General features: G+C 39.3%; 1 protein-coding gene across 3 annotated transcripts in view; it reads right to left on the bottom strand.

Moving 5' to 3' along the window:
• LOC113019245 (uncharacterized) overlaps nt 1–24,598 on the bottom strand; it is a 31,773-nt gene extending 7,175 nt beyond the window's left edge. The window contains exons 1-22 of one of the 3 annotated variants that reach the window (XM_026162811.2): nt 24,505–24,598; nt 24,282–24,343; nt 21,920–24,192; nt 21,361–21,552; nt 21,225–21,259; nt 20,698–20,829; nt 20,369–20,497; nt 19,583–19,621; nt 19,335–19,463; nt 19,103–19,229; nt 18,199–18,369; nt 18,071–18,102; nt 17,373–17,537; nt 17,101–17,235; nt 11,456–11,494; nt 11,222–11,362; nt 9,233–9,321; nt 9,095–9,118; nt 8,149–8,674; nt 7,982–8,044; nt 1,046–6,760; nt 832–940 (exon numbers count right to left, since the gene is read on the bottom strand). In XM_026162811.2, the coding sequence (XP_026018596.2) occupies nt 832–940; nt 1,046–6,760; nt 7,982–8,044; nt 8,149–8,674; nt 9,095–9,118; nt 9,233–9,321; nt 11,222–11,362; nt 11,456–11,494; nt 17,101–17,235; nt 17,373–17,537; nt 18,071–18,102; nt 18,199–18,369; nt 19,103–19,229; nt 19,335–19,463; nt 19,583–19,621; nt 20,369–20,497; nt 20,698–20,829; nt 21,225–21,259; nt 21,361–21,552; nt 21,920–24,192; nt 24,282–24,343; nt 24,505–24,588 (10,411 nt within the window). In that variant the 5' untranslated portion in view covers nt 24,589–24,598. The remainder of the gene's footprint in view (nt 1–831; nt 941–1,045; nt 6,761–7,981; nt 8,045–8,148; nt 8,675–9,094; nt 9,119–9,232; nt 9,322–11,221; nt 11,363–11,455; nt 11,495–17,100; nt 17,236–17,372; nt 17,538–18,070; nt 18,103–18,198; nt 18,370–19,102; nt 19,230–19,334; nt 19,464–19,582; nt 19,622–20,368; nt 20,498–20,697; nt 20,830–21,224; nt 21,260–21,360; nt 21,553–21,919; nt 24,193–24,281; nt 24,344–24,504) is intronic. The other 2 variants (XM_080292330.1, XM_080292324.1) reach the window with 2 other exon arrangements.
• Between the last annotated feature and the right edge of the window lie 1,880 nt (nt 24,599–26,478).

Here is a 26,478-nt window from a genome sequence, read left to right as displayed (position 1 = left end):
AAGTTTACACGAGACTTTGTGCTGTCCTTTGAAAAACTATGGTAAATGGCCTGTATTTGTATAGCACTTAGTCCCCAAGGACCCCAAAGCGCATTACACTACATTCAGTCATCCACTCATTCACACACACTGGTGATGGCCAGCTACATTGTAGCCACAGCTGCCCTGACAGAGGCAAGTCTGCAGAACACTGGCACCACCGGGCCCTCTGACAACCACCAGTAGGCAACAGGTGAAGTCTGTCGGAGCTGGGGCTCGAACCCGGCAACCTTACACAATCAAACTGCCAACTGCCACGATCACCCTATGTACAGTCCATGTTTCAATCGCTTCTATAACCAGCTTTAGCTAAACTGAAGGAATCATTTTCTTTGTGACTTCATCAGTCTCTCACATCGTTGTGGGAAAAATTTGGCCCACACCTCTGTTGCTTCAGTTTATTGAGGTTGGGGATACACATTTACGCACAGCATTCTTAAGGTCCCAAACCAGCATTCCAATCAGGTTGAGGTCTCGACAGGACTGGGCAATTTCAACACCTTGATTCTTTTCTTTGTCAGACATATAGAGGAGTTCATGGTTGACTCTGGGAATGCAATGTGCCCAAGGTTTATAAAAGAAACCCAAAGGTGTTTAAAGGACATTATTCCACAGGTTTGTATGGCTTCTTCAGATGTAACTTGACCATGCACCAGAGCAGCAAACTAAACTTTAGTAAAGGAGGTCACGCCTGCTGATGATTAATTAATCAACTGACTCTAATTAGAAACCTGTTGCCTGCTGCTAATTTATGACATTTTTTATGGAAGCAGTAAGAAGACTAACACAAACCTGCATTGTCATCACCTTTGCGTTTATTAGATCTTGAGATTTTCTGAGCCTCCTTTTTGACACCCTTCTCATTCTCATCATGCACTGCTTCATTCACATTTGACAAAGTCTAAAAAGAGAAAACCAAAATGTTTGGCATCAAGATTTATGTTATCAGAACAAAGATTTCTCGAAGAAAGAAAAATGTTTGCAACAGTTTAAATGCTAACATTACCTCTTGGTTTAAGGACTTCACTGACTGGCTATCTGGGTTGAGTTGGCAGACCTCATGTCCCTCCTCCTCTTCTTCACCAATCTCATCCAATGTGACAAACTCCTGCAGCTCATCCTCCGTAATCTCCCTATTCCACTCTTCTCCCTCCAAAAAACCTTTGTCTCCACCCTCATCTGCCCCCACCTCATCCAGAGTCACTAGCTCAGATGTGTCATCCAAAAAAGTTTTCTCAATATATTTCCTTGGTCTTTCCAACGTTGTGTTTTCTGAAGTTGCAGGTCGATTATTCCTATCATCATCTTCCACAGGGTGTATTTCATAGGTAGAGTCTTCCCTTAAGTCTTTTATCAAGGCATCACTCTTTGTTGTTGGTGTCTTCTCGGTCGGTGGCGTTGTCTCCTCATTTTCTGTATTTTTCTCAGGATCCTGTTTCTGGGAATGTACAGCCCATGTGGTTCTCCTTCTTGCTGTAGTCTTGTCTTTTGTTGGGACTTCTTTAGCCGTTCTTTCCTTTCTCCCACTGGTAGATTGTTCTGTAATGGCTGAATTGCTGTTGTCAGTCTCTACCGCTTCTGGCTTTTTAGATTGTTCTGTGTATGTCAGTTTGTCCTTTTTGTATCCTCTAGCAGACCTTCTACTATCAGACCTTTCTGCAGTAAAAGCATCTTGAATTGGTTCATCTTTATCAAAGTTTACTTTCCCATGAATGATCTTTTCAGTGTCCTTGAGAATATTTCTGTCTTTTTCTGTATTGCTTTTCTTTGTCTCATATTTTTTCTCCATCTTGTCCTCTTTTATTGGTAATTTCCCCCCCTCTTCACTTTTAGATGTTCTGGACCTTGATCCAGTCCTCCTTGTTGGTCTATCATCTCTTTTAGGTTCATTGGATTTATCTGTTCTTTTTTCCTTGTTGTCTGCCTCCAATTTGGTCTCTGTGGTTGCTGGCTCATCTTCCACAGAATCAATTACCTGGTAAGCTTCTTCCTCTTCTTCTGTGGCTTCTTTAGATACTTGGGTGCCGAGGGTTTCAAATTTTTGGTTATCATCTTCTATTTCAGTCAGATCATCAACTGAATCCAGTATCTCAAATGCTTCAGTAGCATCTGTTGAAGTTTTTTGGATGTCTTGACATTCAATGTACTGTTTTATTTCATTTCGGATTGTGGATTTTATATCGTCTAAAATCTGATAACCTTCCCCATGCAATGTGTGGCTTTGTTTAGGTCCTGAATACTTGGTTTTAGCACAGCCATCTTGATTTCCATCGTCATCCAGCTGTTCTTCTGTTTGATCATCAACTGAATCAATGACTTGGTAAGTTTCACCATCTTCCTCCTCCTCCTCAATACATTTTCCGACATAATCCCCTGCCGCAATGCCCTCTCCTGACACGTTGTGGTCAGACTTTGCTGTTGCACACTCTGTGTTTTTTTTCTCTGATTCATTAGAATATTGAATCTTTACAGATGCCTCAATATCTGATGTTGATGCCATCTCTGACAAATGGGTCTTGTGGCCTGAGGATATAGTGTGTGGTCTTCTGGCTGAGGATTCTGTCTTGTGTGGCTGTGCTCTGCGAAAAGGCGATGCATGAATTTCGACAGGCAGCGAAGAAGAGAATAAAGGGGTCTTAGTGGCCTGAGCAGATTGCATAGATGTGGTATTGAATTTGGTTGGTTCAGATGAGCCTTTTTGTTTTTTTGGTGAGTCAGTGGTCAAGCCTAAAGACAGGGTGCTTTTCTCTGAAGCTTCAGTGGGCTTGGATTCAGAAGATAAAGCAGCTGAGTTCTTAGACTGTTTCAAGGATCTTGTTGAGATCTTCTTGGCAGAAGATGAAACATCTGAGTTTTGTCTTTTTCTTTTCTTTCTGGAGATCTGCTCAGATGAGAAGGTGCCTTGGTTGTCATCCACATCCTCAACAATTTCATCAACAGTGACAAAACTCTCAAAATTCTGCTCACCAAAAAGCTGAGCGTCTGAAGAAATAGAATAATCATTATAACTATCAGTTGAATCCAGTATCTCAAAGGTTTGTTGTTCAGTACCCTCTTTTACAGTGTTGTCTCCCTCTTCAAGAGGCTGTTTTTTACCTTCTGCAATTAAGCCAGCATCTTTGGAGGCTTTGGATGATTCCTTCAAAAGCGTTATTTCATCTTTCCCCTTGATTCCATCTCCCCTGCTCTCTGCTTCATTTTTGTCACAAATGTCCACTACCAGAATCAAATCTTCAGACAGCTGCTTTACTGTAAAACTTTCATTTTTGGCCAAAGGATTGGACTCTTGAACTGTAGTTATTTGGTGTCTGATATCATTGTCTAGCACTTTGCGAGAAGCATCCAATTCAATTTCACTGCACTCTTTTAAACATGCGTCATCATCATTAACACTGTCCAAGACCTGAAAGCCTCCTTCATGTAATTCTTGGCCTTGCTCAGGTCCAGGTGTCTGACTTATCTCCGACTCAATAGTTTCCCCAGCAATGCCTTTTATTGAAACTTTGTGGTTTGAGATCGTTTTGACATTAGAAGACAACCTGCTTTTCAAAGTGGATTTCCTTGTCTTAGATGAGGAAGGTGACAAAGAAATCTTGAAGCCTTTCAAGGATTTTAATGAGGTTTGTTCGGCAGAGGATAACACATCTGTGCTTTGGTCCTCCCCCGAGTCATCGAAAATCTCATCAACAGTGACAAAATTCTCCAAGTTAAAATTTTGCTCATCAAAAAGGGTGGTATCTGAAAAGACTTGGTCATCGATGCGATCATTAGCCGAGTCCAGTGCCTCAAAGCCTTCTTCTTCAGTACTATCTGGTGAAGCTTCTTTGATGCTTTGATGTTTAACATTTGTCATTTGGCCAGAGTCTTTGCAGGTTTCTCCTGAAAGCATCTGTTGTTCTTTTTCTTTCCCCCACCTTCCATCGCCCCTGCTCCTTGAAGCTTGATTCTTACTTTTGTCCAGCACTTCGTTTCTCTCAGCCAAATCTTCAGCAACAGATTTATCAGAATTATCTACTTGAATCACATGCTCCTCGGACAGCTGCATCAATGTGGAACCTTCATCTTTAACTGTTTGAGTGGCCTCTTGGACTGTTGCTGTTCGGTCTTCAGTTACACCGTCTAGTGCTTTGAAAGGCACATCTATTTCCATTTCACCAAACTCCTCAGGACTTTCATCTTCAATACTGTCCAAGACCTTATAGCCACCTCCAAAGAATTTCTGGCCTTGCTCAAGAGCAGATGACTGGCTTGACTTTGACTCAACAATTTTCAAAGCAATGCCATTGGCTGAAAGTTTGTGGTCAGATGTTACCACTAAACTCTCTGTTGGTTTTGCTTGTTCTTCATTTGGCTGACAAGTCTCAACTCCACTTAGAGCTGCTTTTGATGCACAGGTCCTAAAACCTGAATACAAAACTTGCAATGCTCTGGCTGGAGATTTTGGGTTACTTGATGCTGCTTTTTCCACAGAGGAGGCAGGAGTTTCCATAGCCATACATAAACTGCTCCTCGCAGTGGCTTTCATTGACTTGGATAAGGAATGTGAGAAAGAAGAATAAGTTGCTGAGCTCTTGGAGTCTTTCAGGGATCTTGTAGAAGTCTGCTTTACAGGAGATGAAACATTTGAACCTTGCCTTTCACTTTTCATTCTAGAGTTCTGTTTAGATGAAGCCGTGCTTGGGTGGTCTAAGGCCATATCTTCCACATCATCAACAATTTCATCAACAATTTCATCAACAGTGACAAAGTCCTCCAAGTTGAAATTTGGCTCATCAAAAAGATTGGTGTTTGATGAAGCATGGTCATCAGTATGATCATCAGTTGAATCTAATATCTCAAAGGTTTCATGATCAGTACTATCTGATGAATTGTCTTTCATGTCTCTGTTGTCAGCATCTTTGGACGCTTTGCAGGATTCTTCTGAAAACATTTCTTCCTTTTCTTTTCTTCTTCTATCTTCTGTTTGGCCTCTCGGGTTTTGGTTGCTACTTGTAATTGACATTTCAATTTTATCAGCTGCATCTAGAACTGTAGATTTATCAGAATTTTCCATTATCTGAATCTTGTTTTCCTCAACCTCTCTTTTCTCTGCTGAGTCTTCATTTTCAACCAGACGATCATCCTCTTGATTGGTAGCTACTTGGTGTTTAGAAACCCCATGTAATAGTTGGACAGAAGCATCCAATCCAATTTCACTCCATTCCTTTGAACAGGTTTTGACTGCATCTCTATCGCTCTCCATGACTTGACTGTCCAACTTATGCAGTCTATGGCCTTTCTCAGGTCCAGGTGACTGCCTTGACTCTGACTCAACAGAACTTGTTTCTTTGTGCAGCTTATATGTGTCAACCGATGTCTCAGCTTCTGCTGCTGATGCCATCTTTAATGAATGCGCCCTGCAATCTGAGGATGAAGTATGCAGTGCTCTGGCTGGGGACTTTAACTTGCTTGGGTGTGTTTTCCTACAAGTTTCAAAAGACTGAGAAGATGAGGAGGTAGAGGTCTTAAAGACATTAGAAGACAAATTTCCTTTCACTGTGATGTGAGTTGGCACGGGTGAGGAAGAAGAGGAGGCAATGTGAGAGCTCTGCCTTTCTCTTTTCATTTCAGAGTTCTGCTTATGAGAAGAGCGGCTTTGGTGGCTGAAGGCTGCTTCTCCCGTGTTGTCACCAATTTCATCAACAGTGACAAAGTCCTCTAAACTGAAATTTAGCTCATCAAAAATATGTGTTTCTGAAGAAACATGGTCATCAGTGTCATCATCAATTGAATCCAATATCTCAAAGGTTTCTTGTTTAGCACAATCTGCATCGCATGACATGTCTTTGTTGACTTGTTCTTCAACATTTAGGATTTGGCCCAAATTTTCGAGGGCTTTAAAAGACCTCTGCATTTCTCCTTGTGTTTGTATGGTTGTTCGAGCTCCCTTGATCCTTGGACTTTGGTTCGTTCTTGAATCTAACACATCCTTATCAGTGGCATCTTCTTGAGAGTCCTCTTTAACTACAGATGCTTGGTCCTCGGTAACACTATCTATCACCTGGTAAGAGTTTCCTTGCTCTTGTACACACCCAGATAAATTGGTTTCAGTGCCATCTTGGCTTCCGTCTTCATTCATCTGTTCATCCAATTGATCCTCAATCGAGTCCAGGATTTGGTAATCTTCAAAGTCCTCCTCCTCAGGATACTTGCCAGAATAATAATTTCTGCATTCTTCTTCCGTCCTCTCCTTCGACTCTTTGAGTATGCCATTGTTAAAATCAATTTCTAGATTCGGTTTTTGGCTTGTCAACTCTAACCCCTGACTATGTGCAGCTGAATGTATAGCTAATGATGTTTCTGTTCTATTTGTCTCTGTAGTAATGCCCTCTGCTAACACTTTACCCGACTTCCCTACTGCACTTTCTTTGGGTTTTGCTTCTTCGTCTCTATGAAGCTGATATGTCTCTACTGTCACATCTGCTGCTGCTGCTGTTGATGAAGAAGGCTTACAGCTAACGGATGGAGAATGCAAGGCTATCTCTGGAGACTCTGGATTTTCTGGCTGTGCTGTTTGGCAAGGGAAGGGAGGAGTTTCAATAGATTGTAGAGAAGAAGAGACAGAGGTCTGGCTGACACTAGGAGATGAGCTGCTCGTCGAGTCGTTCAAGGGCCTTGTTGAGATCTGTTTTGTAGTGGTCGACACAACCAGGCTTTGGTTTTCTATTTCCACTCCGCAGGTCTGCTTAACCAGTTAAAGAGATGAGTTATTTTCAATTACATAACTGAGCTATTTAAAAAAAAAAAAAAAAAAAAAAAAAACTAATAAAAGGGACCACAGAAGACTGTCACTAATAAACTCTAAGATATATTATCATATCTAGGGATGGGTATGGTTTAGGTTTTATCCGATACCAGTACCAAACCGGTACTTTTGAAATGGTGCCAGTGCTTAAACGGTGCTCGAACCGGTGCTTAAAGAATGGAGAACACAAAATTGGTCCAAAAACCTCTCATGTTCAGCTGTTTTTTGTAAAAAGATAACAATGCCTTTTCAGCAGCTATAGGGGATTTATGGCATCACTCTTGGCTGGAAGCAGTGCTTAAACAATGGAAAAAACAAACTTTGTCCAAAAACCTCTCATGTTTAGCTGTTTTCCACTTTTCTTTGGTCATTTTAGCCTTTTTGGCCAGGGTGAAGGGAGTATCTGCCATCAAACAAGAAGACAGCCGCATGTAGCTATGATGATGTTTGCTAGTTCACCTTACATGCATTAATGTAATAACGTGGTTAGCCTACTCAACGTAAATTACACACGAACTACATTAAGCTACTCACGCAGGGAAGAACTGCTGTGTCTGCCATCATCATCCGTCATCATTTCTGCTACACTGGCAGGGCTAGAGGGCAGGACTCTAATCTTCGGGTTTTTGGGGGATGTTGCTAACCCCGGGTCCGATAACAGGCACCACACCCGCAGTAGATGTGCACGGTCTCGCGGCAAGCTATCAAATACGGCGCATTTCTCGGCTTTTAACAAAATGCTATACGTCGCCATGTGTTTCATCAGATTTGAGGAGTTACCTCCGTTGCACAGTATCACCTTAAAGCACTTGTTGCAGGCTGCTGAGTTTACATCTTTTGCTGTGAAGTACAGCCAGACTTTGACCGCTTCGCTTTGGGCATTTTTAATCTTTAGCTCTGCTCTAAAAGAACGTACGTACCTGGGCCCACCTACTACGCTCGCAAAGGTAAAATGATTGGCTGGAATCCAAAGTGTATGACATCTCAGGAAAAGAAAAAAGCACCGCAATGTGCGCTGCTTTTCGGTCTGGTTACTACCGGTGCCATTACCGGTACCCATCCCTAATCATATCATAGTTTAGTGGGTTTGATTCTATATACACTGTATGTTTATGCATATATGCAGACCAAATTTGAAGGTAGAAGTAAGGAACTCACCTTTTCTTCCATTTTCTCTTTACCCAAGTCACTTCTAGAGGTTGTTTCTCTCTTGCTGGGGCTCTAAAAAGATAAAGATTGCTTACTACTTTACTTCACAAAAATATGGCAGGTCATAGTTAGAACATTTTTGGCACTTTGCAAATACACTTTTTGCCAGATATTACCATTTTATCCACAGTCTGTGTCTTGGTTCCCTGAATCAATATGGGCTCGTCAGCATTAATATAAGGAAGTTCTTTGATCATTTCCTTAGACTTTGTCAGACTTCTGACTTGAGGAGCAGGGGTAGAAGCAGCTGAAAAAGTTCTTCCATCAGCAGAGGTGACTGAAATTACTGGTGACCCTTCTTCCCCTACCCTCCCTTCTGCCTTCTCTACATCCTGACTCGCCTGAAGAGCAACGGTGGATGTTATAATCTCAGTTCCTGGTTTATCACTGGCTTCTTCCATTTCTTGGTCACTTGTTGCACTTTGTCCTGCTGTGAGAGACTTAGAAATGTTCGAACTAACTGATACTGCTGGTTGAGCAGAACCAGAGGTACTTGTTTGCTGAAGAGTTTGCTCCCCTTTATCAGAAAGAGAAGACTGTGCTCCACTTATCACAGTCGGGAACTTAACATCTGTGGTGTCCAGTTCAAGATTTACTTTAATCTCACTGGAGTCTTGCAGACGCTGTTTTAGGCTCTTCAAACTAAAATCAAAAGCAGAAAATCTTTGTTAGTTGTCCACAAAAAACAAGTTTGTTTTCACAAAAATGGTTACACATAACATGTTACAAAACAGAGAAAGAAACAAATATCATTTCCAATTTTTTGTTCAGCAGTTATTAGCTTAAGACACATTTACATAAACTGCCTGTTTTGTTTCTCCACATCTTTTAGAGCCAGTTCATTATAAAAATTAGAGAAAAAACAAAAAACAACGCACCCCCCCCCCCCAAAAAAAACCCAACAGGAAACCATACTTTGGCAAAATAATATGAGCCTATAATTTTTTCGTCAAACCAAGAATCCGAAAACCCAAAATGTTTAGTATTAGAACTGTTTTAACTTCTACAGGAGAAGCTGCACCCAGATTCAGGAATTGTCATATTAGAAAGAGAAATACTCACGTTTCAATGCGACGAACCTTTTTCCTGTATAGAGGATAAAAAAGGAGACGGTCTAAGGGTCTATTTTCATAACAAATAAATACGTAATTTATTCTAATAATTTATTCATCTCTTCCCCTATTTTAGTGAAAGTCATACCAAATTACATTCGTAGATAAATGTTCATTTGAAGCAATCTTCTCCAACACCTCTGTTACAAGACTAGATTCTGCCATCTCAATGTAAATCTGAGAATAGAAATAGTCATAAGAAAAGCCCAAAGACAAAAAGGAAAACGTTTCTTAAAAAGTGATAATAGACATTAACAATTCTTATTTTTTTAAACTCGTTCATGCTTTAGTTTACCCAAGCAAAGGTGCAGTATGAACTACAATATGACTGAACATGAAACGCATACATAGATGGGAACATAGATGCAAAATTTATGCTATAGCGATCCTGACTGAAATACAGTGGGATGCAAAAGTTTGGACAACCTTGTTAATAGTCATTATTTTCCTGTATAAATCGTTGGTTGTTACAATAAAAAATGTCAGTTAAATATATCATATAGGAGACACACACAGTGATATTTAGGAAGTGAAATGAAGTTTATTGGATTTACAGAAAGTGTGCAATAATTGTTTAAACAAAATCAGGCAGGAGCATAAATTTGGGCACTGTTGTCATTTTATTGATTCCAAAACCTTTAGAACTAATTATTGGAACTCAAATTGGCTTGGTAAGCTCAGTGACCCCTGACCAAAATACACAGGTGAATCCAATAATAAGAAAGAGTATTTAAGGGGGTCAATTGTAAGTTTCCCTCTTTTAATTTTCTCTGATGAGTAGCAACATGGGGGTCTAAAAACAACTCTCAAATGACCTGAAGACAAAGATTGTTCACCATCATGGTTTAAGGGAAGGATACAAAAATGTCTCAGAGATTTAAGCCGTCTGTTTCCACTGTTAGGAACATATTGAGAAAATGGACGACCACAGGCTCAGTTCAAGTTAAGGCTCGAAGTGGCAGACCAAGAAAAATCTCAGATAGACAGAAGCGACGAACAGTGAGAACAGTCAGAGTCAACCCACAGACCAGCACCAAAGACCTACAACATCAACTTGCAGCAGATGGAGTCACTGTGCATCGTTCAACCATTCAGCACACTTTACACAAGGAGATGCTGTATGCGAGAGTGATGCAGAGGAAGTCTTTTCTCTGCCCACAGCACAAACAGAGCCGCTTGAGGTTTGCTAAAGCACATTTGGAATAAGGTGCTGTGGACTGATGAAAGTAAAATTTAGTTATTAGGGCATAACAAGGGGCGTTATGCATGGAGGAAAAAGAACACAGCATTCCAAGAAAAACACCTGCTACCTACAGTAAAATATGGTGGTGGCTCCATCATGCTGTGGGGCTGTGTGGCCAGTGCAGGGACTGGGAATCTTGTGAAAGTTGAGGGACACATGGATTCCACTCAGTATCAGCAGATTCTGGAGACCAATGTCCAGGAATCCGTGGCAAAGCTGAAGCTGCGCCAGGGCTGGATTTTTCAACAAGAAACACTACTCAAAACCCACAAAGGCATTCATGCAGAGGAACAAGTACAACGTTCTGGAACGGCCATCTCAGTCCCCAGACCTGAATATTACTGAAAATCTGTCTCGAGTTAAAGAGAGCTGTCCATGCTCAGAAGCCATCAAACCTGAATGAACTAGAGATGTTTTGTAAAGAGGAATGGTCCAAAATACCTTCAACCACACATTGGAACCTACAGGAAGCGTTTAGAGGCTGTAATTTCTGCAAAAGGCGGATCTACTAAATATTGATTTCATTTCTTATTTTGTGGTGCCCAAATTTATGCACCTGCCTGATTTAGTTTAAACAATTTTTGCACGCTTTCTGTAAATACAATAAACTTCATTTCACTTCTCAAATATCACTGTGTGTGTCTTCTATATGATATATTTAACTGACATTTTTTATTGTAACAATCAACGATTTATACAGGAAAATAATGACTATTAACAAGGTTGCCCAAACTTTTGCATCCCACTGTAAGTAAAACCGTTAATGCAGTCATGCAACTGAAAACACAGGGAGGAGGGGGGGGGGGGGGGGGGGGGTGTAGGTGTGTGTCGTACCCTGTTAGCAAGTGGCAAGAATCTGACAAAAGAACCACTGAATACCACCACTTGCATGACCATCATGATGAGGTCCACAGATGTCTCAGAGATCTCCACACAGATCAGCCGCTCCTCCAGAGGCTCTGAATCTGGAACATGCTGAAAAACAATGAAAAGCTGCTGTTAAGGAGCAGGAAATAGAAAAACTTTTTTTGGATGACTACAGATATAATTAAGTGATAGCTTACTTACAATATTGCTCCATTTCATCAGATTTCTGTACATGACCTCCTACAAAAAGATGTTAAAAGATATTGTCACACACATTGCTATTCTGTAAATTCAATTATCCAACTCATAAACTGTATGCAGTAAACAGCATACAGTTTTAGAAAATGTATAAATTATGTAACTATATCAAACATTTTGAAAAATTATCCAACCAAAATTGTAAAACACGTCCCTATCCCAAAGGTATAATTAAATTTTATTTATATAGTGCCAAATCACAACAGCTGCCTCAAGGTGCTGTAAGGTACATTGCATTACATTTTTAGGTATTTTTTAAGTCATAAATCAAAACATAGTACCGCAATGTGGGTAAAATTCGGGGCAGAGCATAACGAGTAAATGCACCGGATGAAAGTCAAACTAATTTGCGTCAAACACCAAATTGAACAAGTGGTTTTTAGGTGCGATTTAAACAATTGAATAGACTCAGACGTAAGGACATCAACTGGGAGATTGTTCCAGAGTCCCCTTTGGGTGGAGCAATGTTTGGCACAGTGTGTTTTGGGGTTTAAAAGCCACAGAAACACGGTATCAAGAAAAAAAAAAGTGTCTCAACTGTTCCGATACTCCTGACACACACCAGATCAACTAAAGGTTTTCGCTTAGGCAGCGGTTGTCCTTCTCTCCTGGATTGGCTGGAGCTTCCGAGCTTTGACAAAAGTCCAGATAGGATAACCACATTTACTCAGGGCCTTCTTAATGTGATGTTCTTCTGCTTTCCTGGCTGCTTTGTCTGTGGGGATGGTGTTCGCTCTGTGTTGTAGCGTCCCAATGACACCTAATTAATCCTTGGTCCACCCCAAGGATCAGGTCCCCCGACACAAACAGAGTAACATAGTGTACGCTGTCAAGTGCCAGGAGGAGTGCCAGGATTTATAAATCGGGGAAACCATACAACCTCTGGCAAAGCGGATGACACCACACAGAAGAGCTACCTCTTCTGTGTGGTGTCATCTGCAGTTTATTTACACCTATAGGCCAGTGGACACTCTTTCAATGACGAGGATGTACACATCCTGGACAGGGAGGAACGCTGGTTTGAGCGCGGAGTCAAGGAGGCCATTTACGTGAAAAGGGAAAGACCATCTCTGAATCGAGGAGGGGGCCTAAGGGTACATCTTTCACCATCTTACAATGCTGTGATTGCAGCTACTCCCCAACTCTCTGTGAATGGTACTCATGGCCATTGATCAGTGGGCTTTGATCAGTGGGCTTTGATCAGTGGTTGTTGATCAATGGTCATGAGAATTTGCATAATAATGATGAAGGAACCATTGTTCCTTCAGTGTATGGAACGCCAGGACTGCCATAATGAATTAATTAAATACACCATTAAATGATTAATTAAATGTGACAATAATTAATTAAAATTGGAATTAATTAAATAAATAGTTATGACACATGTAATTAATTAATTATTGACACATTTAATTCATTATTTATGTATTTCACATTTTAATTAATTATTGACACATTTAATTATTTAATGATATATTTATTTATTTCATTTTGGCAGTCCTGGCGCCTGGCTCTCATCTTGAAATCATTTTATCTGTCAGCCTCACCCATCAAACTTAGGGGGCGGGGTTAACGCTGCCCATGCAGCTTCTCTAACATTTGATTGGTTGCCGTGCAAAGTAAGTCAAAACAGGTCGATCCTAGATAATCGATTGCTTGTGTAGACTTGGGGCAGCCAGTTATCCCAGAATGCAGATCAAATCACAAGCAGCAATGGTGGTGGTGTAGTTTTAAAATACCCCGTTTTTCTGTCACCAGCTACACTTTTAACAGTGTTTTAGCCGCGAATGTCGCGACGTATGTCTGGTCAGGTTGTCAACATAGAACATGTTTGCAAAAGTGCTCAGATGTTTTCAGAGATTTCACTAGCTCTGCTAACAATTAGCATGCAGAGTGCACCCAGGGGGTTACGTTAACCGGTTTGTTTACATATTCCACTCTCCGTGTTCCACATGTTGCATTCGCAGATTCTCATTTTCACCGAACGATCGTCTCTTTCCGCCTGGTCTTGTGTCTCTGTGCTTCTGTAACATAAAGAACGAGCTGACATTTTTCTCACGAAGCCTGCGACCAGCTCAACAGACCCTCAGTTTACCTGCATGCATCCTCCTCCTCATCTGTCAGCTGTTTAACACCTGCTGCTAATTCAAGAAACACGCCTACGTTACCTGGTGATAGTCACAGTTTAACTGGGCAGCCGGTGCTCGATATAACGCAATGTCAGCGCATTTTTCTGCACAAGATAAGTAAATATAGTGTTTTCCCCGAGCGCAGAGCTGCTGGAGTTTGTTTCCTTACAGAGCACTTTATAGGCGAACCAGCGTCATCAGCGGCTGATGTCCAATCACCGGCACACAGCTTTGAAACCTCAGCTGAGTTTTAGCTCTCAGTGGTTAAACGCTGGACTTCATTCACTCAGGTTCTGTCTGTCGGGTCACGTTTACTTCGCTGTTTTATTTACAACTGAGCAAATCGGTTTGGCTGAGGTTAAAGTTACGTTTCACAACTGCATAGTTTCACAGACGTTTAATGGTTCACTGGCACATGTGTTAGACTGAACTATTCGCTTTTCTTTATCTGGTGTGTTTTGGATTTAACAGTGAATTTTGAGATTAAACTGACTTTTAAAATGTTTTTATACAAAGAGGAAAGAGAAGGCGCATTTCCACCGAGAGGAGCAGGGTTTGCAACAGCATGTTCAACATGAAGTCTGCAACCTGGACAGAAATATTATATCATCTGTTTTTTAATAGTTCTTCAACTGTATTCTAAGCACCAGCTGTCTGTTAGAATGTGATTTTTTCTCTCTCTGTTGGCAGACGTATAAAAATGCGCAGGAAAATCTGACGTGCATGGCGAACTTCACCGACGATATTTAGGGAGGAATAAACACACATCAAACATAAATGAACCATTTGCCTGTCTCCATAATTGAGAGCATTTTCTCTTCTTATGTCAACACTCTCTCTCTCTCTCTTTTTTTTTTTTTTTTTGCTGTTTCGGTCATGTTAGGTTTACCTGTCAAAGGCTTGTTACAAACTATGAAACACATCGTGCAGACTTCTGGATGTTAGAAGAAAACTAATACTGCTCATGAATGAGACTAAAGGCAGGAAGGTGTCCTTTAAAACTAAACATGTTAATAGGACCTCCCTATTTATATCATAGTTTATGATATAGCACGTGTATTTCAGTAATAGCCTGCTGATTTCAGTGTAGTGGTGAACAGTCGCACAGCTCACGTAGGCGTTATCTGTGATTCTCCTTAACTATAATTTATCCAAGTTAACTTCAGTTAACCATTCAGACAGTTCTTTTGCAATGAAAAACATAAACACTCATGCTGCCGGTAGGTTTCCTCAGTGCCAGCTGTTAACATTATAGCTGCTTATGCAGTAACCATGGTAACGACGGACTGAGCGGCTGGATCGACGGAGGTCAGACAACAATTTTACATGTATGATCTTAAAACAGGACACAGCCACTATACGTGCTGGCCTCATATCAAATGTGAAGGCAGACTGAGTCTATGTTTGACGTTTTTTATATCTAATCTTCCTTTTCAAACATTTAAACAGCAGCGAGTCTGCAGCTGAGGGAATACAAACTCAAATTGTCGGAACAGGTTTGCTCGTTTCTTGGATTCATTTGGTGATTTATTAAATCTATAACTGTTATTCTAATCTGCTGCTGAGTCTCTTACACTTTTCTTTATGCTGTATATTTTCACGTCTCTGGAATAGTTGGAAGTTAGATAGTCAGCTGGGAAACTTTGTGTTAACTCATGGAGCTGAGGATATCGTGGATATGCTGACCTCGCTGCGTGGTGTACAGGGCCGTTTACCCTCATGATTAATATTCACAATAAAAATATTAGCCGAACATCATGAAGTCTGTATGTGTTTCATAGTGTCGAACAACCTTTGTGCAGCTAAAGCCAGCAGTTACTACATGATGGAAACACCAACGTTATCTCTTTTACGCGTTTATACACAGGTCACGCTGATTACTGAACAAAAACCCAAAGATCAGATGTTAAACCGATTTATTTGCTCTCTCGCCTCCTTAAACATGTTTTTAATGTTAGTTATAATTCAGAATTGGCGACTGAAACACGTAGGACACATAAGAACATCAGGAAATAAAACACCGATAAATATAACCTCAGTAAAAGAAGTCAACGGGGGTTACTACAGCTGTGTACCGGGGCCTGCGCTTTGTCGGTGGGATTGCTTGCGAGGCGAGCGGGTCTATCCCACGCTTTGCCGTGAGACTGGGCAGACATCTCCGAAATCATCGAAGCACTTTTGCAAAGAGGCTGTATCTTGACAAACCGACCAGACACATGAAGATTAAACCACTACATTCTCGGCTAAAAAAATATTAAAACGGTATTTGGTGACACACAAACAGGGTTTTTCAAAGTTCAGTTCTGTTAGCTTCCACATGCCGGTTGTTGTGTGCTAGAAACAATGGCCACCAGGCCAAAGCAATGGTTTTGACTCGATCAGCGTTAACCCCGCCCCCTGAGTTTGATGGGTGAGGCTGACAGATACAATTATTTCAAGATGAGAGCCAGGCGCCAGGACTGCCAAAATGAAATAAATAAATATATCATTAAATAATTAATTAAATGTGTCAATAATTAATTAAAATGTGAAATACATAATTAATTAAATGTGTCAATAATTAATTAAATGTGTCAATAATTAATTAAATGTGTCAATAATTAATTAAAATGTGAAATACATAAATAATTAATTAAATGTGTCAATAATTAATTAATTACATGTGTCATAACTATTTATTTAATTAATTAATTCCAATTTTAATTAATTATTGCCACATTTAATTAATTATTTAATGGTGTATTTAATTAATTCATTATGGCAGTCCTGGCGTTCCATATCAGTGGGCTGGTTTCAGTCATTATGCAAATGTACTGTTTATAAGATTGGGGAAACCTGCAGTCAGCTGAGACAGAAGAAGTCACTTGGATGAGTGACGAAACGTTTCTCCCACTGAAAACGCTACGTCCAGATGAACAGAATCAACTTTTGGAGATGGTTGTCAACTGGTTGCATTCAGGTTATAGTCCCATATAAAGGCAAAGTTATCAAGCATGTATGTTATTTTGTAGTTAAATTGAAATCCTGCAGGAACAAGATAAAAATTTATTTCAGATTCTAGCTGGACTCTAAAGTTAAGAAATTGAGGTGAATTTGTATGTTTATACTACGTAACAGTTAATCAGTGTATTATCATGAACAGACTGCATGTAATTGCTAACTTAAACCCATTAATTCACAAAATGATTCACTGACTCTGCCTTATAGTTTGTTTTTTTTGTCGCAGTCTTGATACGCCAAAGATGGTAACTGACTGCGCGTGGCCACAGCCCTGGTCCCCACCTTTGAATAAACTACATCAAAGGCAACAAGACTGCAAGTTCATTGTACAAAGTCGCAATGGTTTTGGTTGTGCCAGTCTCCAACTATCATCCAACCACCTTCCCTATGATTTGATCATAGTTCAGCAAAATAACAGACCGAATAACACATCAAAGTTTTGGACGGAGCTTTCCATACCTCAGTGGATCCAGGATGCATGTCCTGTAACACGAAGTGGATATTGAGTATCTGACCTCCGACAGAAATAGGATTTTTCCTGTGCAGCTGAACAAAACTGGTACAGGCATTCCAGTCACTGAAGTACACGAAGGCCTGTAGGTTAGGATAGAAAAAGCCTCAGATAAAAATAAAAGTTTTCAATAAAGCTTTGTTTGATTTAAAAAAACAAAAACAAATGAGGAATATTAAAATGTCTGTGCTTGTGTCAGTCTTCAGCATCTATTCCTCACCCTCCTCTGCAGTGATAAAACGATGATCTTGTAGTACAGAGTATGAAGATTATGAACAGGGAAATGGTGCCACACCAGCTTGGCGACATCCTCGTGTCGGTAGTTCCCTTCTGGCAAACCGGTCAGCATAATGTGGGGGAAAACAGAGCCTGGAGGACGGTTTTTCTATAGGACACAAAGTTAATTCAAAGAGGGGGGTAAAAAAGCAGAGGCAACACCTGCACATTGTGCTTCCTTTGATAAAGTCATTAACTATTTTATGCTATTTGATACTGAAAACAGTTCATGACATTTTACATAATTAAGCACAGATTTTCAGAATGTAATGAACATGGGATAAAAATGCAGATTTCATATATATTCATATCAAAATGAGGAGCATGGAGCTTAGAACTGGAGATCAGGGGTGATTGGACGATTGACTCAAAAGCATTACAACATTATTTCTTTAGCAATTAAGAAGAAAATGACAAAAGTTGGTTCAAAGAGAAGCATTTGCAGATTAAGATTCAGCCAGTTTCTCCAAACTTCCAAGGGTGGTTATGCAAACAATTTTCAAACCACTTTCTTAGCCAAATGTTATATCTAGTTGGTAAACAATATCTTATCACAAGTAATTAAAATTACAATTTTCTTGTTACTTGACCAGATTGGAGAATTTATATAAAAAAAAAAAAATTTTAAAAAAAAGTGCTTACCTGTTTTTTTGTCAGCTGGACCGTCACAAAATCTATAAGTCAAAAATAAACAGAGTCACATGTAAGAGCCACTTATTTCCTACATTTTGAATCTGGAGTTAAGTTCTAGTTTAATTTGTTTTTCTCACCTGGGATGACAAACCAAGGAGATGTGGTAGGGAACAAAAAGGGATACGTTTTCATTGTAACCCAAAATGGTGAAATGCTTCCCTGAGGAACGCCAAAATTTGCTGTTGGGATTGTTGCCCCTTCAGTGACAACCTTGCTGTCCGGCAAAGCTTTCGCTGCCAGTCTAGGTGCTGCACAAACAAAACGAAAAAAAAAAAAAAAGAGAGCTTTATTTTAATTTATTAAATGCTTTGATTTTGACATTTCCTATTTACCATCATATCATTCCAATTATTTTAAGATATTTAACATATAAAAAAAAAAATAGTGACTAGCTGCTGAGGCAGTTTGTTTTTGTTTTCAATGTAGCAGGCAACAGAATTTTAAGTCAAGGTTAATTCTGTTGTATGAATGTATGGCACACGGTTGGTGTGGTCGTGATAATTTTGTGAGGCCACATAAAGGCTCAGATGAGCTTGCCAAAGTTCTACAAGTTGTCCCTCCATCGCTTGTGTCCAGATCACACGCTACACTGCCGTGCTGCTCTTTTCATCTTCATTTCTGTGTTTGCGTGTGCACAGTGTGAGAGGCTGCGTTGACACCCTCACGACGGCCGACAGGATTTCAAACAGGTTTGATTTTCTTATGACCAAAAGATTGATGCTCGGGAGCTGGTCGAGGTCGCTTCTCGTTACCCCATGTATACTACACAATGCACGACATACGATTAAGGTGAAAATCGGGCCGATCCCCAAAACTGTTGCACGACGGAAAAATCGACTCTAAATGGGCCAAAAATCACTCAGTGTATGCCCAGCATAAGGGTTACCAGTTACCCTTAAGGATATTTTTAGCTACCTATTATGTAACTCCCCATACATCTACATCTCATCTGCTTTATTTTATCCAAAAACAAAGACTTACGTCTTGCTGTGGATTCATTTCTTGGTATCTTAATCCTGTAGACATTATGGGCAAAGCCCTGTTTCAGGAGGCTGTACCAAACTCCGAGTCGATCAGCATCGTAAATGGACTCAAATTCAATAAACACCTAGAACAGACATGCATAAACATGAAAGATAAGAGAAGATAAGACAACAATGTCTTTTTTGTTTAAATCCTCGTAATCAAATGTATGAACAGGTGTGTTTTTAACCTTGTTGAGGAGAGGCAGGTAGTTTTTGACAGAACCGATTTTTTCCAAAGCTTCCCTGAGATCATTGGTCTCACTTGGTGAGATATTCTTGATGTAGATTACTGTTGATCCATCATCAGTTGTCTGCTGCTTTAAGAAGAGCCAGCAAACGTTCAAACAAATACAAAGAGTTTATTTTTGTTTGTTCATTTGATATGTTATATTTACAAATCTATGTATAATTCAGGGGAGAAAAAAAAGTTACTTACATAATTCACCAGATTCATCAGGGTGCTATAAAACCCAAGCTGAAACATGAATGTAAGAGAACACAGCGTTAAAGGCACTACGCTCTACGGCAAGACATTTCTTACTCTCTTATTTAATTTTGGGTAGTATCATTTCAAACATTTATTGTATGTAAGGTGGTATTTATAAGGCACTTCAGTCTGGAGGGTTTTCTTTTTTCCTTGATACAAATTTAGCAATTTGTGGCGCAGCACAGCAAAAGGCAGCGAAAGATTAATTTATCTAGTTGCATCATCAATAAATCATAATAATTATTCAAAGAACAGACAGTTTGATATTTTCAAGTTAAAAACTTGTAGCAAGGAAATCAAGATAGATAAAAGCTTTTTGCTAATGTTAACCAAGAAGCTTTGAAGTTTGAGGCAACATAAAATATTTTTAAAAAAGAAAATTTTAAGGCCTTAGTATGGTATTTACATGCTCTATTACATTTAAATAATCTAAAAATTCAATTGATAAAAAACCTACTTTAAACAATATTTTAAAGTTATTTAGTTAATTACCATCCTTTCAGTGCCTTATTTACTAATCTACAGGGATTGATTGATTGATTGATTGAATCTTTATTTTGAACATGTTGAAAAAGTATATAAAAAAAAAAAATAGAATTAAAAGAGACAAATGAACAAAGCAAACAAAAGGAAAACGAGCAACCACAACTCCAAATCAACAAGATTGTGCACTAGAAGCATGGCAATTTTTTCCAAACATGCCACAATATACAGTATTTTTGTATTAGTACGTACCGGATTCATTGGAAAGGAGTGGATTAAAAAATCCAAACAAAGTGTGGACCCATTGAGAATAATACTCTTCTCTTTTGATGCTTGAAAAAGCTTTTTTGCCTTCATCAGACTTGGTGCAATGGCAAAAGCCTAGAAGGAAAAGTCACATTTGTTATTATTCCAATTATTCACTGTGCACTGTATACTGTACTTGTGTGTATTTGTGTACTGTGTTGGTGTACACAAATACAAGAAAATGTAGGCTGACCTCACATAAAGAAACCAAAGAGAGACCTAGAAATATACCTGTGGGATCACTGAGTAATGCAGATTTATAACTTGGTACCTACCATACGCATTTGAGGAATAACATAGATGTCATCTTCTAGATATCCAAATTCAAATAGGGTGAGCTGATTGGCAACGTCCGCCTCTGTGTAGCAGCTATTTTCATATTCTGGCAGGTTTGTGATCAACATCACCTTCATTTTAAACAGGAGGGGAAAAGGAGAAATTAGAAGTTAAGATTCAGGAAAGTGAACTTACCCAAACTATTAAGCAGAATGCAACACAGGAGACAAAAGCATGATGACTATCTTGTAAAAAGAAATGTGAAATGCCAAAAGCACCATTTCTGAAAAACAACAACAACAAAAAACACGTTTTGTTGTCACGTTTGTTGACTAAATTTCCAAATTATCTTTACCAAAGTGGAAAAACATTTGTAATTTTTAAAGACATACAGATAACACTATTACTTTTGCTAAACATTGATAAAGGATATTTTACTAGATTTTTATTATTCTTTTCGCTACAACTAAAACTGAGAGATAGGTTATTCACACCTTTAAGAAAAAGAAGAAAAAAAAAACCTTACCTTTGACGGCAATGTTTTATTATTTTTGAAACAATCTGCGAGGTAGAGTGAACATAAAAACAGTTAAATAAATGGGAGTTTTGATCCAAAAAAACCCCAAATAATGACCCACATACAGGCTTCTGTCATTACTTACTCAGGCGATTTCTATCCATGAGCTTTTCCATCTTCTCCCCAAAAGTCAGGTTGCTAAAACTTTGCTGTTGCTTGCCTGCTGTTGCAGCTGTTGGCTCAGTTTTGGAAGATGCAGCTACTGCAGTCGACACTGCTAAAACATTGCTCACAGTTTTTGACAGGTCCTTTTGACTTGTCACAGCAATCAAAAGATCTTAAAAAGGAGGAGAAGTTTTATTCAGATAGATTGCAGTATTTTGAAAAAGAATTTTAGAAGCAAACCTCATGAACATGTCCACAGGCAGACATAAACTAAAGAAATGGCAGCAAACTCAGTAGGAATGTGTTCATAGAAATGCATTCAGTCCTGTGAAAACTATTTTTCAACATGAGTGTATGTTTTTTCATTATCAGTAACAAAGACACAACCTGTATTTTGTGTCTCCAACAACACTGTCCTACATATTCCATGCAATACTAAAGTCACAACTAATAATGCTAATAATGGTGCCTAACTGTTACCTTACTTATTCCTAAAATATAGAGTTTCAGTTTCACAAGCTTAATGGTATCAAACATACCTTTTTGCTGTGCGACTGTGTTCACACTCTGAACCGTCTGCTTTGCCTCCAGGGCAGCTTCAGTTGAACTTCCTGACATTTGCAGGATTTTTTGTCCTAGTGCAGTTGTGGACTCTGGATCTGGCATCACACTCTGTCGGATCTGTGATGAGGATGGCATTTTTATAGTTGTCTGTGGTGTCTTTAGTGGTGTCTTTAATGGGGTCGAAGGTTTGGGTAGAGATGCATCTAGTATGGTGTCAGCTGTATCAATTGAAGGTTGATTCTCCTTGAATTTGGTTGCTAGGGCCTTTTTACATGCTCCAATCTCCAGTGATTCAGCACGTTTGGTATCTTTTGCATCTACATCAACACTGGTAGATTCTACTGGGTGCTTTGTTTCAGAAGCTGCGAGATTTCTTGTTTCAAGAACCTTGGTTGTGTTTTCAAGCACTGTTGCAGATTTTTGAATCTCCAAAGTTTCTGTGTTTTTGACAATGGTCTGTGTTGTATCAGTAGAGCTTTCAACTTCCATGGACTCTGTCTCTTTTGTTTTTCCAGATTTTAGTGATTCACTGTGTTTGGCCTCTTTTGTCTCAGCTCTGGTCTGCAGTCTCTGAGGGTGATCAATTGTTGGTGTGGTCTTGGTTGTACTGGCTGGTGTCTGACCCTCACTCGATTTGGCTAGTAAGGCCTTTTTCTCAGCAAAATGTTCGACTTCCATTGCCTCGTCCACATCATTTTTGGCAGATCCAGGATCTTGAACCTTTGTATCCTCAAAGCAATCCTCAGTGTGTTTGGGCTCTTTTGTCTCAACTTTCAACAATTTTGCCTGCTGCTGTGTTTCAGAAACTGATACATTTTTTGTCTCAGGAATCTTGGTTTTTTTTTCGTGAACTATTCCAGATTCTTGAACCTCTGAATTCTTGTAGGATTCTGTTTTTTTTATGGTAGTCTGTGTTCTATGTGGTGTATGAATCGGATATTTTGTTGGAGATACATCAAGTGTAATCTGAGTTGTGCTGGTTGGTGTCTGATCCTTATTGGATTCGGTTAGTTCAGTTGTTCTGTCAGTAAAATGTTCTGTGGGCTGTGTCACTTTTTTATTCCCAGAATCAAGTGGTTCAGTATGGCTGGCCTCTTTTGTCTCAGCTTTGGCTAATTCTGTCTGCTGCTTCATTTCAGAAGCAGACGCATTTCTTGCTCTGTCTTCTGGCATAACTGCAGATTCTTGAACATTTATATCACTTTTGGGAGTCTTGAAGGTCTCATCAGGCTTATTTTCTGAAGCTTTAGGTTTGGGTGGAACATTTGTGGCATGAACTGTGTCCAACATGCCTTTTTGCTCCTCTTGACCCTTTTCGATCCTTTCAGGTGTCTGCTTTGTATCCAAAGCAGCTTGAGCTGAGCTCCCTAAAGTCTGTAGTGGTGTTTGTCCTATTTCAGAGGACTCTGGTTCTCGTAAGCATTTGCTACCGGAAAAACTTTCAATTTCCATGGGCTCTACGACTTTTGTATTCACAGACTCTAATAGTTGAGTGTGTTTGACCTCTTTTTCCTTCTGATTAACTTTTTCATCAGCCTGGTTCTTTGTTTCAGAAGCTGTTGCATTTCTTGTTTCAAGTACCTTGGTTGTCTCCTCACTCACCACTGTTGGCTGCTGAAACTTCATTTCCATTTCTGGTGGCTTTAAAGTCTCTACACCAGGCTTATCTTCTGAAGTTTTAGATTGAACATTAGTGCCCTTTACAGTAATTTCTTCCACATTTAATGTTGTTGAAGTTCCTGTTGCAGCCAATTGTTGTAATTGACTTTGAGGTTTGTCGATAGTTGAGGCCGTTTGTGCTTGGGCAACTAAGACCTTTGCACGAGTGACAATTGCAGTTCCTTTAATTGGATTCACAGTCTTTTTTGACAATTGGACCACCTTGACTGTATCTTTAGATGCAACTACAGAGCTTTTAGCATTGCTTTCAGATCTTTTGAGGGCAGGTCTTTGTTTTGAGACGGCATCACCCTGCTGCTTTCCTGAACTTTTGGAATCATTACAACCTTTAAGATTTGAAGCATCTTTCTTCTCTTGAACAACATTTACAGCTCCTTTTGCAGCTACTTTGCCTTGCTTTAAGGTTTTGGAAATCGGTTTTGTTGAGACACTTTTTGCTTTGGAAACCAAGACTTTTGCTTTAGTAACAAGTTTGCCTGTTGTATTTTTTTTGTCTCCAGATGACAAAGACAACGGCTTTTTAAAAGAATTTCCAGTTGAAGCAGATTTAGTTGACTTGACGATTTTTCTGTGAAGAAAAGATTTTAATAAGTGCAAATGACAGGAACAAAGAGAATCTCAATCGAGATGAAGGTCTGAATGTCAAGCATATCTTACTTCGGTGGAAGCTTCTGTTGTTTTTTGGAAAAGGTTGGAAGAGGCTTCTTTGTAACAGTATTCTGTAAACAGATTTAGTTTGAATAAACATGAAAAAGTATAATATATTAAATTACATAATAAAATTAGTAAAAGAAATACAGTATAATGATGCTACAGCAATACATTCCAAGTTTTGACAGTTTGACCATAATTAAAAAACAACTCAGAAAAGGTACAATACCTGTTCTCTGACAACAGTGACTGGTATTCCTTTTATGTCGATGCTCTTTAACTTTTTCAGTTTTTGAGCATCCTCTTCTTTCATGAAATTCACTTTTGCCTACATGTGCAAATAAACACACAAAGTGAAATCATTGTGATTATTTCAACCATCTAGACTATGTCCCCACTATATTCACAAACTAAAGGTCAGATTTACCATGTGGGGCAAATTAGCCAGAGACCACATTCACATTCAGTACCAAGACCAGCACAAAACAGTGGTTCAAAAACAAGCAGACATAACAGCAATCAACTAAACTAAATTTTAATTAGGTATAGGTTGTTTTTTTGTTTTGTTTTTTTAAATCTTCTCTTCTAAAACAGCACTTCAAATCATGTAATGGCATGTTTTTTTACACAAGCCTGAACTGTCAAATATTGCTCATAAAAAGAGATTTTTTGGGATGAAAAGCATGTTTTGCTGCTTGGATAATCCCCAACCAAACAGCAAAGCAATAACCAAAAACAGAACAAGGGCACTTCTATACATGTTTATGTAACTCAGAGTTATGTTAGGTTATTGTAAAACTTTCAGTCATGTAAAAGAGAAAGAGCAGGTTGATATGGGCTCAAATTATGGTCATAAATATTTTGTACTTGTAAATCAGGATTTGTATGTGTAAAAAGAATTTGTGTGTGCGTAAAAAAGATTTGTGTGTTAAAAGAATTTGTGTGTGTGTGTAAAAAAGATTTGTGTGCGGACTTAGCCAAAAAACTACGTGAGAAAGTCTGCACTCAAGTTTCAAGTTACAAGTACGGATTTTGACCCTATTTTTCTTCCTTTGATCTGATTGGCCAATGTCATGTCAATCACAAATTTAACTATCCAATCTGAGAACAGATGGGTTTGGCTGTCGAAGGGGTGCTTTTTTGAACTGCACGTCCTTGAAGGGTAATAGTTTTAAGCTGGAAGATCTCTATATAAATATCTGGTAGAAGCTAGGTCCCCTAACTTTCAGCAGCTGAAAGGATAAAGTTGTGGTATATCAGTGGTTAGAAATACCATTATTACTTTAGGATTAGTTTAACACAACGTCAGGGCTGACCCGGGACCATTGCTGTGAGTCACAGTGCACAGCATAAAGGTCCTTTCACATCGGACGCAGCATGTGCTGCTAATGCTAACTGCTAACTAAAAGCCAGGGATCCAGAATTTGTTGCACTGGCTGCTGGGCTCTGTGGGTTGTTGCAGCAGCTCTACCTGTACTAGATGCACCTGCTCCTTGTCGTTTCTATCTCTAATTTTTTTTCTTTTCAAGAGTTTTTTTTTTGCTGGTTCTTCAAATGTTCAATAAAAACATGTATGCTCATTCATAACGAAGGACAGCTTTGTAATTATCCCCACTAGTGAAGACTGTCATTTTCACAACACTGCCCCCCCCCCGCCGGAGGTTCGCAGCGCTGTTGAAAAGGTTCAGGAGATCCCTGTATTAAGCATGTAAACCTGTGACACAAAAATCACAAAACTCAGACCACCACAGACTGTTTTCCTGGTGATGAAGGAAAACCTGGGCTGGCATGTAAAAGGGCATTTATTCCGTTCAAGGACCTGCAGTTCAAAAAAGCACCCCTCAAACAGCCAAACCCATCTGTTCTCTGATTGGATAGTTAAATTTGTGATTGACATGACATTGGCCAATCAGATCAAAGGAAGAAAAATAGGGTCAAAATCCGTACTTGTAACTTGAGTGCAGACTTTCTCACATAGTTTTTTGCCTAAGTCCATACACAAATCTTTGTCACACACACACACACACACACACACACACACACACACACACACACACACACACACACACACATTCTTTTTACACATACAAATTCTGATTTACAAGTACACAATATTTATGACCACAATTTGAGCCCATACATTGAGGTCAAGGGCATATGTACCACCTTCATAAGGTCCAATTAAAGCATTTCAGTCAGGTTG

The sequence above is a fragment of the Astatotilapia calliptera genome, chromosome 3 (genome assembly GCF_964374335.1).
Source record: "Astatotilapia calliptera chromosome 3, fAstCal68.1, whole genome shotgun sequence".
Taxonomy (NCBI): Eukaryota; Metazoa; Chordata; class Actinopteri; order Cichliformes; family Cichlidae; genus Astatotilapia; species Astatotilapia calliptera.
Note: the sequence above shows the minus strand (reverse complement) of the source record. Positions and strands in the feature narration are given on the sequence as shown.